The 12,588-nt window shown below is 53.7% G+C and overlaps 1 protein-coding gene across 3 annotated transcripts in view; it reads right to left on the reverse strand.

Moving 5' to 3' along the window:
- Positions 1 to 12,588, reverse strand: part of LOC115299607 (fatty-acid amide hydrolase 1) — a 17,758-nt gene continuing 5,170 nt past the window's right edge. The window contains exons 2-15 of one of the 3 annotated variants that reach the window (XM_029949030.1): positions 9,926 to 10,039; positions 7,422 to 7,556; positions 7,060 to 7,193; positions 6,776 to 6,982; positions 6,484 to 6,524; positions 6,144 to 6,268; positions 5,143 to 5,268; positions 4,505 to 4,602; positions 3,156 to 3,255; positions 2,823 to 2,863; positions 2,037 to 2,076; positions 1,479 to 1,587; positions 764 to 909; positions 1 to 390 (exon numbers count right to left, since the gene is read on the reverse strand). In XM_029949030.1, coding sequence (XP_029804890.1) covers positions 262 to 390; positions 764 to 909; positions 1,479 to 1,587; positions 2,037 to 2,076; positions 2,823 to 2,863; positions 3,156 to 3,255; positions 4,505 to 4,602; positions 5,143 to 5,268; positions 6,144 to 6,268; positions 6,484 to 6,524; positions 6,776 to 6,982; positions 7,060 to 7,193; positions 7,422 to 7,556; positions 9,926 to 10,039 — 1,545 coding nt within the window. In that variant the 3' untranslated portion in view covers positions 1 to 261. The remainder of the gene's footprint in view (positions 391 to 763; positions 910 to 1,478; positions 1,588 to 2,036; positions 2,077 to 2,822; positions 2,864 to 3,155; positions 3,256 to 4,504; positions 4,603 to 5,142; positions 5,269 to 6,143; positions 6,269 to 6,483; positions 6,525 to 6,775; positions 6,983 to 7,059; positions 7,194 to 7,421; positions 7,557 to 9,925; positions 10,040 to 12,588) is intronic. The other 2 variants (XM_029949033.1, XM_029949031.1) reach the window with 2 other exon arrangements.

Raw genomic sequence — 12,588 nt, forward strand, 5'->3', positions numbered from 1 at the left:
TACAGACTAGAAACATTTCTTGACTGTTAGTAGACTTTTGCTCTTATCATACCCACTGCCTACCATGTGGTGGGCATGTCAGGGCAGAGGGAGGGAATCAGAATGGGGAGCAAGGTCCAGACTCAGGAGTTCTGTGCTTCTTGTAGGAGTTCGGGGAAGGGGGACATGGAAGCCTCTGCCCCAGGCCGAACATTTCCTCAGGGTGGCCGCCATGCCCAGACTAAGCTGGGTCTCATGTCCCCAGAGGCCAGCGGGTGGCAGTCAGGATGGCTGCTTTTCAGGGGTCATCAGTCGCTCCACTTCCCGCATGAATCGCAAGCACAACTCTTCTTGCCAGGGCAGAGCCACACACTGAACGGCCACAGGCAGCCCCACGCTCTTCTTCACGGCCTGCATGGGACACAGGTATCGAGATGGGAGGTAGAGAAGGCTGGAGCCCCCCAAGGACCAGGAAGCACCCCAGCTGGAGAGGAGGGGCAGCACGGCAGGGCCAGGCTGCTGTCCCCCAGGGTCTTGCATCAAGAAAGGCAGGCGAGGGGGTGCCTGGCTGGCTCAGTCGGTAGAGCATGCGACTCTTGATCCTGGAGTCATGAGTTCGAGCCCCAGATCGGATGTAGAGCTTACTTAAAAAAGAAAAAAAAAAAAGGCAGGCAAGGACTACACGCGCTTCTGCTGCTTCCTTCACAGCAGCGAGAGCTGGGGTGCGGGTGGGAGTCCAGGGGAAGGGGGACCCTGGGGGCCAAGCCAGGCCCTGTGGCCTCACCTTCTGTAGCATCTTGTCCCAGATATCCCCAAAGTAGCCCCTGTAATGTTCCATCTGGGCCTCGTCCTCGTCGGTCACCGTGGTGACAGGCACCACCCCCGCTGGGAAGTCCAGGCAGTTGTAGAGCAGAGTGTAGCTGACAGCCGCTAAAACACAACCCAAGTGGCTAGAGCAGGCCAGGCGACCTTCAACGCCAGCTGTCTTCTCTGCACCCCAGCCTTCCACCCTGGGAAATGGCACCCTGCCTCCACAGACAGAGAGAGGCTCTCTCCCAGGGCCATGGAGACTCGAGTGGATGCTCAGGAATCCAGATTCAGGGCAGGCTGGAGAGCCTGCTGGGACTTGCCTGTGCCCTTGCCCATGAAGCTTCCCCACCTGGAACATTGTCCCTATTTTCCTGGCTTATCTAAATCCCACCTGGGCTTTAAACCTTTAAACACCACCTCCCCAAACCAGAAACTCTGTAACCAAGATCTCCAACTTCTGTGGTGCTGCGAACAGGGAGCTCATTAACGCCCAGGACATCCCACATGACTCCCATCTCTCCAGCCAGGCAGACTGTGAGCCCCCCAAGGGCAGGGCCCTCCCCAGGGGTGTAGCCCTCCTCCAAGGCTCCTCTTCTACTTCCCAGCAGCCTGCTGGGCACTGAGCCGAACTCCCAGAAGAGGAAAGGCAGGTGGGAGTGTCAGGGGTGTGGTGGGGCAGCAGGCCTCACCTGTGGCCCTGCCAGGAGCATTCAAGTTCAGAGCAGGGCCCAGCATGGGGGTGAGGAGCACATCCAGGTCCAGTGCTCTCCACTGGGCAATCACAGAGTTCCGATACACCTGGGGAGGATACCAGCAGAGACCCTTGGACCCAGCCCATCACCGAGTCTCTCCAATGCAGGGACTGTGGCCAGGGTGGCTCTGGCGCCAGCACCTGCAGCTGGATCTGGACTAAGCCACAATGGGATGGAGGTCCTTGGGGCACACAGGCATAGCCGCTTTCACATGAATCGTAGACATCATTTTTCCTACCAAGATGGGGCCCCATAGTGCCCGACAGCACCAGTGGGGGCAAAGAGGCAGCCAGGACAGGAGCTGACTGACCCAGCCCCCAAGAATGAGCACCCAGGCACATGAGGATCACAGGCCAGTCCAGGGAGTAGAAGGGGTAATGAGAGACTACTCCAAGGGACCATCAGGACTAGTGGCCAAGAGATCCCACCAGTAGGTGCCCTGTTCAACTCCACCCCATCCCCCACCCTACTCTACTCTAGGGGCTCTGGCCTCACCTCAATCTCATACTGCAGTTCCCAGAGCTTTCCAGCCGACCTAAGCAGAGGGAATGAGGTCAGTGGCAATGGGGATTAGCAACATCAGACCCCTACTCTCAACGCCCCCCAGATCTCACCCCTCCATGGGCCCTTCTCAACTATGGGAGCTCTGAGAGGGAAGCAATACAAGGAAGAAGTTCAAACCCATAAGTTCTTGTCCTGTTGAGAAAATCAGGCCCCAAGAGGGACTTAGGCTATGCTACCAGGACCACATCAGGCCTGATTCTCAAATACCCTTAGGACAAAAAAGAGGCCAGAGCTGTCAAAGATCCTAAATGCCTGGCAGTGAGAGAAGGAGCAAGTCCAGAGGATGTCAGGGCCTAAATATTAGGTCATTTATGCCCTTTTCTCACCCATGCCACTATGGGGCAGGCAGGACCCAGTGCAGCTCAGTTCAGGTCAGACCTTCAAGAGTGGAGTCTCTCACAGGTTCCCAAGCAGCCCCCTCTCCCCTGTGCCTCTACACACTTCCTTTCCTGGTCCTTTCCACCCACACATAGCCAGGTCTTCTCCTCTCCACCCCATCCCATCCCATGATCCCCTGCAGGCTCCTCCTGTCTAGCCAGATCTGGACATTGAGAAGGCAAATTTCAAGGTCCCATTTGAAAGTTACAGAGGTTGCCACCCTGGCTGGGCCACTTCCAGCCTCAGAAGCTACTTCCCTCATTTCTTCCTGTCAGAAACCACTTAACCCCAGGTCAAGGGGAGAGGCAGGCATGATCTAGGCATAGAAAATGTCCTTACTGGGCCTTCAAGCTGCTAAGAAAGGATGCCATCCTTGGAAACTGCCGAAGAACAAACATGGTGTCAGTGACTCAGCTTTGGGCTGAGTGCAGACCAAGCCGCCTGTGCCTCTTTTCCCTCTGTCCCTCCCGCCAGGTCCCAGGTCCCAGGTCAGCACCTCTTTTAGCATGCATAACTGCAGGGCATGGGGAGAGGAGAGAAGTCTGGGTGGGGGTTGGAGAGAAGAGGAGGCCATGCTCACCCAAACCAAGAGGGAGGCTAAGGCAAGAGGGGAAGAGCCCCAGAGGCCCCCTCCCAGCCTACCCCAGCCCTCCACCCCCTTTGTGCTCTCACCAGAGGCTTCAGCAGGAAAGCCAGCAGTCCTTTCAAACACCTGGGTATCTTCAGAACTGAGATCAGGTCTCCCAAGCAGGGGTCCACGAAATCACCTTTGCTGGGAGACAAAGGGTCCAGTCCAGCACTTTCTCCCCAGGCCTCCCTCCTGGCTCGCCCCCACCCACAGCACTCCCTACTCAGTGTCATCTCTTCAGTGATACCCTCTCCATTCCCTCTTCACCAGATTCTGGTAACCACTGGTCTCCAACCCCTTCACTTGCCTCTTTTTATTTATTTTAGAAAAGATTTTCTTTCTTTTTTCTTTAAGTAATCTCTACACCCAACATGGGGCTCAAACTCACAACCCCAAGATCAAGAGTCCCATGCTCTACAGACTGAGCTAGCCAGGTGCCCCCATCTGCCTCTTTTTAAACAGGTACTTGTTTCTGCTAATCATTGGGATGCCTGGACTCCACTCCACACTGGAGCTCCCCAACGCAGGACTCCGTGTCTCCCTCCCTGGCAAACTCAGCTCAAAGCAATAAGGACTCAGTGAGGGGAACATCTCCCTGGCTATGGCTTGACACTGAGGGCATCGACTGTTGATGCTGATGCCAGACGTACACCATGACCCTTGTTTCTAAGGCTGTCTCTAGCTCTAGAGCTCAGAGAAAGGTCTCAGGAGGCTGATCCTAGGGGTTCATTCCCAGGGCCAGAGTGAGGGACAACTCCTTCTGCTGAAGGCTGGACATACTCAGCTATGAGAGGAAGTCCAGTCAGCTCAGGGACCTCACCAGGAGTTACCTTCACAGATCTGTCCTCCACCCCTATCAACTCTTAAGGACTGAAGGCATCTAAGCCTTCTCTAAACATGAGCTCTACAAAGTCTCTTAAAGTAGGTCTGGCCCAACCCACCCACTCCCACTCTACAGAAGAGAAAACTACTGAAAAGGCAGACTTGACTCAAGTCAGAAAGGCCTGGAGTCACAGCATGATGTCTAGATGTCTCCCTTCCCGTTTCATCTTGCCCTTGTCTCTCAATCTTTCCCAAATAGATATGCAACTCCCCTGCCCACCTCCTACGTCCCAATGAGCTCCCATCAACTGAGCTCTGCTCAATCCAGCCTTCCCTCGAGCTGGCACCTTTCTAAAGTCTCTCTGGCAAATGATCTCCAGGCTCAGTCGGCACAGTGAGAGGGGCAGAGAGATCCCTGCCCAGAATGCTCAGACCTTCTTTGTGTTCATCTGAGGCCTGTCCCCCATCTTCTGCCAGATTGGCCCATACTGGGTGTAACAGAACCCAGCTGCTCTCCCTGGATCTAAAGTTCTTGACCCCACCCCAGACCCCAAAGTGCAACATCACTTACAAGTTCTGTAGGAGGCTATGGCCACCATCACTGAACAGCCCACCTGTTGAGAGGATCTCCAGAGCATGGGGTATATTGCTTGGCAGGAAGGGAACCAGCTGCAAGATTGAGGTGTGTAAGACCCCCACACCTAGAAACCCCTGGCTCCCACAACCTCCACACTGCCCAGAAGGCCCTGAGAATGGCTTGGACCAACCCTGTCTGTATGGTAGCCCTCGGTAGAGCCACAAAGGCAGAGTTGCTGACCCATGAAAATTCATGCATATCATGAGAGATATTAAAATGCATATCACAAGAGAAGTCAAGCCACACATGAATTAACTTGTCTCAGATGAGCAGACTAAAACCCACTGGCCCACCACCCTGGGATGGGTACACCATCGTTCGTAGTTGAGGAGAGCCTCCCAATATAGCACTCACATATCCCCAGCACAGGGCTGAGTTCATCATCAATCACTTAACCTAATTAATACTCATGATCAGCCCTCTATCTATGGTCCCACAGGAACACAGTTCCCCTCCCAACCACAGAAAAATCACGGTGAGAAAATGCCAGGGACAGGTGGCAGTCAGGGGTACCAGAAAGGGTTCCCTGAACGAGGGGCCATACCAGGACTTCCAGATTCCCAAAGCCATACCGTGTGGCCAGCAGCCTCAAGGCTCTGCTTCGTCTCCAGCAGGGCCCGCTTCATGGCCGAGGTGGGCATGGTATAGTTGTCAGTCTCATAATACCCCACACGCAGAGGCTGAGAGCTTGTGTAGACCTGGGGGTAAAACAGAGGAGTCAGAATCAGGTCAAGAAAGAGCAGCCCAAAGTAGGGCTCCCAGAGATCTTGGCAGCTACACAGCCCCAGACACAGCTGAGAGGCTGCAGCCCAGATCCCCAGAAACTGACTTCCTGAGAGGCCACCCCTTTGTGCATCTGGCCCTTTCACAAAACACCTTCACAATGACTCTGCAGTGGGGGGCCCAGCAAGGATGAGGGTTCCCACTGGTCATATGATGAAACTGAGGCTTTAGGGCTTGATAGGGAGGCAGGCAAACGGGACCAGAGTCAACCCAGTACAGACTGACATCACTTGGTCCAGAACCCAGGCATCCTGAGCCAAGGCCCTCCACTGCCTGTTTCAAGAATGTAAGTCCTGGCTCCTACGATAATTTGTTCCAGAACTCATAAAAGGGTCCTCATCTTCTCCTTTCCTCCCTTTCAGGAAGGGGTTCATGAACCACTGGGTTGTTAGAATATCCTCTGCCATGGAGGGGAAACCCACCCCACCAAGTCCAGATATTCTGTCTACCAAAAAACACCCAAGTTCTCCCTCAAGCTGTTCTGAGATGTCTTCCTGTTTCTCCGTGACCATAGAAGAGGCTGGGGCCAGAAGTCGGGGGCCTTTCCTCAGCAGAGGCACCCCCCCCCCCCAGGTCAGTTTGAAAACATCAGGGTCTTCACATGCAGGCAAGGGCTCCCTCTGGTGGCTATCCGCAGAGCAGCAGCTGACCCTGGCTTCAGGCCCTTGAGGGTAGGTTTCAGGAAACAGAACCTCCAAGCCCTAACACACCGCCAAGGGGCTGCTCTCTGGGCACAGAAGCACCAGTGATAACCAAATTCAATCCTATCCCCATCCCCAACCCTGCTCACCTCCTCGTTGAAGGGCAGGGGGGGCACAGAGGGGTCCAAGCGGAACATGTCCTCACACAGTAGTGCTCGCAGGCACAGCGCTAGGCTTTCCACATCCCGGGCCATGGGGCCGACTGACATATGCACTGTGGGGCAGGAAGGGGAAGGAAGAAGATCACCCTACCCTAATGGGCTGGGTCCAAGCAAGGGCTGGGACATGGCCCAGGAATGTGAGTAGAGACAAGGAACTCCGACCTAGACTAGTTTGAGAGCCAAACACTGCCCCCAGGAGAGGCAGGGTAGAAATGGATGAGGCAGACCCCCCCCTCCACCAGGGCACTGAGGGAACCCCAGACCTCACCTGCTACCTGTCCATAGACACAGCCCTTCAGGCCACTCTTGCTGGATAAGAAACACAAGATGTTGGAAACAGGAAATGGTTACCCTCTGCCCAACCCCAAACCCATACAGCAGCTTAGAACTCTCACCACTTTGGAAAGTAGAAACCAACACCAATGATGCTGTGACACTCCCTCCCAGCAAAACCCCAGAGTGAGGGAATCCCTTCCTGGAGCCCAGAGAGGTTGAGAGCTAGGCCAAGATCATACAGCAAGAGACCGAGGAGCTCCCTCTACCCACCACCCACACCATACCTGATGCGGTTTCCAGTGGGCTTGAGGCCACAGATGCCACAGAAGGAGGAGGGAAAGCGGATACTGCCTCCGATGTCCGTCCCTAAGCCCAGGGGGGAGCCTCCACCCCCAATGAGGGCCCCTTCACCCCCAGAGGAGCCACCTGGGCTCTTGGAGGACTTCAGTGGGTTCAAGGTCTGGCCAAAGAGGGGGTTACTGCAGTCATAGCTGGGGGAAGCAAGAAAGGGTCAGCCCAGCCCACACTGGTGCCAGTGCCCCTGCCCCCACCCAGCACCCAATCCAACCTGAACATGGACTGAGGAACGTTGGTGTGCACGAAGGGCACAGCGCCCTGTAGCTTCAGCACTTGCACCACCACACTGTCACACTCTGCAGGCATGCCTTCGTTCAGGCTCAAGCCCAGTGTTGAGTCCTGGCCCTAGAGGGAGGGATAGGTGCCAAGAGGGGTACAGCTGATGGGTCAGGGGCCCTTCAGCAGAGGGCCCACTCTTACTGCCATCCCACAGGCCAAGGCAGAACACACCCATGGCCCCTCTCAAGGCCTCTGGACCTGATACTTCCTCTGAGAGCCCAGGGTAACCCAGGATGCAGAGCTGGCTGGCAGGGGCAGGGTTGGGGGTTGAAGCCAATGTGAGGCAAGGCATACCTTGTAGCTGAAGCATTCCTTGAGGCTCACAGGGACTCCATAGAGCAGGCCCTGCCTTGGGGCCTGGGACAGCTGAGTCTCACAGTCTGTCAAGTAGGTGGTCACACAGTTGGTCCCTTTGTTTACTTCCCAGGCCTGGAGGAGGGAGAAATGGACACAAGGCAGAGTGAGATTGGACTTTTTTTTTTTTAATAGTGGTAGAATATATATAACATAAAATTGGCCTTTTAAAGTATACCCAGGGAAAGGATAACCAGCAACATGGCCCAGAGCCAGGAGGGCAAAGAATAACCTAGGGCCTACCATCCACCTCACTGGGGACATCTAGCCCCAGCCTGACCCTGGCAGTCTCTGGCCCCAACCCAAAGAGAGAAAGAGTAACTCCAGGGCCAGGGCACAACCAAGGTGTGCAAAGGAGCAAGACACTGGCCTCAGATGCTCCCCAGAGGGGATGAGCTGGGAGGAAGATGACCTTTGGCCACCCTCCTTCCTCCTCTATCCACACCTCTGCCTGTGAAGCAGATAGGAGGAACCAGATAGGGGCAGATCCCCGTCTCAGCCCACACCAGGAGTCAGCACAGAGGGGACTAGAGCCAGGTTCCAGCCTCCCAGAGGCCAGCATGCTCTCTCCTGCCCCAAGCCTGACCCACACATGCCCCAGCTAACCCTCCCTTCCCCCAGAAACTCTTGAATCAACTAATGAAGTCACAGAGAGGAGTGACTGACTGATACCAATCAACTAAAGGGATGGGAGCTTGCCTAAAAGAAATGATGCCCTAACAGTGACCATCCGCCATGGGGTCTTACCATGGCCTCAGACCGCATTCCACAAGGCCCTATGGGAGGGACAGGCCAGGGCAAAACAATACACAGCTTTCAGTAAATACCCCCTGTGAAATATCTGAGGGAAATGGGTGTGGATCCCATTGCCACATCTTGGCACATGAAATCAGTCTCCAGGCTACCCAAGGCAGGCAGGGACAAGGCCAATCTGTGACGAGAATGCTGTCTTGTAGGTGATTAGGAAGGGCAGCAACTTTTCAGGAACACTGACAGAGGAGACACAGCACAGACTGTCGAGACTGGCTGTGTCCTCCCGGCGCACCCAGTGCAGGAGTCTGCATGCGGTCCTCTCTCCCCTTACGGTCAGTCTCCCGCACCCACTCTCTGCTGCAGTCACTCACACCACTGTCACACACACCTATCGGTCACCCCGCATGCATGCCACCCGCCTAGTGGTCATACCCATTGTCACACACTCTGTTTCAAGAAATCACACACAAGTCAACTCATAAAGCACAACTCTTTTTCTGTCATTTCATTTCAAACATATTTCTTGAACCCTTACTGTATGAAAGCCAGTAAGTATTCAGCACCAAGTACTAAGACAAATGAGACAAGCTCTGTCCACCAGGAGCCCGCCTCGATGGGGGAAACAGAAGGGCAAGACAAGCCTTGGGATGCCATGAGAAATGTGTTAGAAAATTAGAAAGAGGAGTGGCTGAGTGGCTCAGTCGGTTAAGTGTCCGACTCTTGATTTCAGCTCAGGTCATGATCTCACAGTCATGGGATCAAGCCCCACATCAGGCTCTGCACTGAGCATGGAGCCTGCTTGGGATTCTCCTTCCCTCTCTCTCTGCCCCACTACAACTTCTCCTTCTCCTTCTTCTTTTCTCTCTCTCTCTCAATAAATAAATGAGCATTTAAAAAAAAAAAAGAAAAGAAAGAAAGAGCATTGAAGAAGGAACCCTAACTCAGGCTGGGAGGAGAGGGTTGGGTCAGAGGAGGCTCCCTGGAAGATGGCCTCTTTCTCTGAGCCCTGAAGGCTCAGCTAGCAGTGCCTGTTGCCTCAAGAGGGGCAAAGAAGAGGGGGAAGAGCCTTCCAGGTAAAGGGAATCCCACACAAGCCAGTGCACAGCGTGGCGGGTCTGGGTGCCAGGAACCTTGGGTGGCTGAGCTATAGATGCCCTCACTCCAGAAGGCCTTGGTCAGACAGGATGCCGGAGACTGAGGAGGAGCAGAAGAACAGAGTCTAAAGAACTGGAGACCTGAGAAAGAATCTGGCCAGGAGGCTGGGGCCCCACCATGGAGGGAGAGGGCTGCAGGGGCGGGGTGGAGACAAGGAGATGGACTAGAGAGAGCTATAGAAAGAAAACAGAAAGAGAAGAGACCACACTTGGTGACAGATGGGGTGGAGGTGGGAGGGAGAGGGAAGTCTGGGCTGAAAGCCAGGCTTTTAGCTAAGACAAGATGCTCAGTGTTGCTCTCTCACCAACACACACACAAAGTCAGCCTGCCTCTCTCTCCCTCTCAATCTCTCTCTCCCTCCCTCTCTCCCTCTTTCTCACTCTCATTCTCTCCCCCCCCCCCAAGCAGTTCCTGGCAGCCCCTGGCACTATGGTCCCACCCTGGCCCTCAAAGAGGCTAGCTCCAGGCCAGGTTTTCCCCCCAGCCTTTGCTGAGAGAGGGAGGATCCCGGCAATCCCAGCTGCCTTACCCCTTACCTTTCCCACGTAGGTGAAAAGTGCAGCCTCTGGGGCCAGCTCCCCATTGCGTAACTTCTGCACCAGCTGAGTCAGGGGCAGCGCCAGCAGTGCCTCTGAGTCCAGGTCGGGGTTCTGGGGAGACACCTCAGATAAGTACCCCTTTTACCCCACAGGCCCCCAGTGCCCACAGCAGACACTTGTGGCCCATGCCCCTAAGTCCCCACACTTGCCAAAGCAGATGCTAATTGTCACATGCCAATCCATGACAGACATACCCACTTGCAGCTCTAAGACCAGAAACATGGCCCAGCCTAGGCAGGCCTGTCATCTCTGGACAGTACAGACATACCTCTTCTAGAAGGTTATCAGAGGGGGTGCCCTGGGAAAGGCCATGCCCAGGCTTATTATTAAATCATCACAAACTACTACCACTGGTGGTTGCCAACTGTACCATGCTGCTGCACTCTATGCTTTGACTAAATCTTGCCACCATTCCCATTGCATAGATAAAGAAACTGAGGCACCAGGGCACCTGAGTGGCTCAGTTAGTATAAGCATCTGACTCTTGGTTTCAGCTCAGGTCATGATCTCCCAAGTTCATGAGTTTGAGCCCCATGTCAGGCTCCAGGCTGGCAGTGTGGAGCCTACTTGGGATTCTCTGTCTCCCTCCCTCTCTGCCCCTCCTCCACTCATGCTGTCTCTGTCTCTCTCAAAATAAATAATAAATAAATTTTAAAAAGGGAAGGAAGGAACGAACGAATGAACGAAAGACGGAAAGACGAAAGGAAAGGAAAGGAAAGGGAAGGGAAGGGAAGGGAAGGGAAGGGAAGGGAAGGGAAGGGAAGGGAAGGAAGGGAAGGGAAGGGAAGAAAGAAGGAAGGAAGGAAGGAAGAGAAACTAAGGCACCAAGTGGCTAAGTATGTCACCTAGGACCATATAGTTAAACTATTAGTTCTCTACCCACTCAGCATAGGCTGTCTGCTGGCTGTCCACCTGCACCTAACCACTCAATCCCTGGCAAGGGTAAATGAAAAAAAAAGAACACTCTCCTGGGTGGTTGGGGCTGTAGCTAGAGGTCACCCCTAAAAGAGAGGAGTTTTCATTCATCATGTATTACAAAGCACCATACCAGCCCTGGGGATCCAATGGTGAACAAAAAAGGCATGTCCATGCTTTGGGAAGCAAACAGGTAATTAATAAGTAAACTAGAGTTTGAGATCGTAAGAAATAACTTGAAGAAAATAAAACCTGGTGTGGTGAGTTGGAGGCACACAGGTAGGTAGAGGGTGGTCAGAGAAGAGCTCTCTGAAGGAGGAGGGACATTTGATCAGACACCTGACTGCCAGACCCTGAAGGCTCCCAGAGTCTCTGGGGTCAGCCTCGGTCGAAAAACCCAGCTTGCTCTTTCCTCAAAGGTATTGAGCCAATTAGTAAACACAGTTTGAGGAGGGCCTCTGAATCACAGCCACCACTTCCCCCCCACTCTCCTCTGCGTTTGCCAAGGTCACCAGGGACCTCCTGGTACCAAATCCAAGAGATACTCCACTCTGATATTTGCTCCATGTCTCACTGAGGTATTCAAATGTACTGAGTCCACATACTAGCTCTCTTCAATTGCCTCCTGGGCATGGAGATACTACCTTCCCTGGTTTTTCTCCCATTTCTCTGCTACTTCTGTCATCCATTTATTCAGTCGACAAATATGTTCTAAGTACCTACTATGTGCCAAGGACTATGTTAAGGGCTATGAATTTAGCGGTAACCCAGACAGACACGTCCCTGCTTTCAAAGAGCCTACATTCAAGAAAATAAACAAGTTGACAAATAATGGACAGATCATGGAAAGTATGAGAACACAAGAACTTGCTGGTGTGATGGAAATAAGAGAGAACTGACTCAGATGGAATGTCAGGCCTCTCTAAGGAGGTGATGTTTCTTTTGGCTGTGATTTGAAGGATGAGAAGGAGCCAGATGTGGGAAGAGACAGGTTCTTTGGGCACCTCTTTTCCCTCCCTGATGCTGGGAAAAGTGAATCCTTCTCGTGACTTCCACTCCAGGGTCTTCACCTAACCCACTGCCTCCTGACTCTCCCCACCCAGCCTGACCCAACTGAGCTGTGGTGCTCAGGGACTATTCCCATTGCCACCCACCCTTGTGTCCTCCCTGAGCCCGCTGCTCTGCCACTTCCCACTGCCTCCTGTCCCATGTACCCTTGCTCAGGGAAGGGCTGTGTCCATCCAGGTATTAGAGTGCGAAAACAGGCCAGGGCCCCCTCTCTTCCCCCCCATATCCAGATCCAAATAGTCATCCTGCCCATCCTTTCTCTCTTGGATCACACAGGGCCACCTTACTGGTTGTCCTGCCCAAGCCATCCACCCACCCTTCCCGCCAGGCCAGCCAGTGCAAAGCAGGACTTGCTGCTCCCCTTAAAGTCTCTGTCACAACCACAAGCTCCGGAGGTGCTCCCAAAAGTGCTTTGAGGCTGTGTTCCTGTCAGACTCCTCTGAACCCTTCCATGGGACACCACCTACTCACACCCTCCACACACACTCACGACAGAGCCTCTGTACCCCAGACTTCACAGCAGGTACACACTACCCCTTTCTCTTAATTTGTTAAACAGACATACTCACTTGGGATTATATATATATATATATATATATATATATATATATATATAT

Source organism: Suricata suricatta, chromosome 8 (assembly GCF_006229205.1).
Source record: "Suricata suricatta isolate VVHF042 chromosome 8, meerkat_22Aug2017_6uvM2_HiC, whole genome shotgun sequence".
NCBI classification, from domain to species: Eukaryota; Metazoa; Chordata; class Mammalia; order Carnivora; family Herpestidae; genus Suricata; species Suricata suricatta.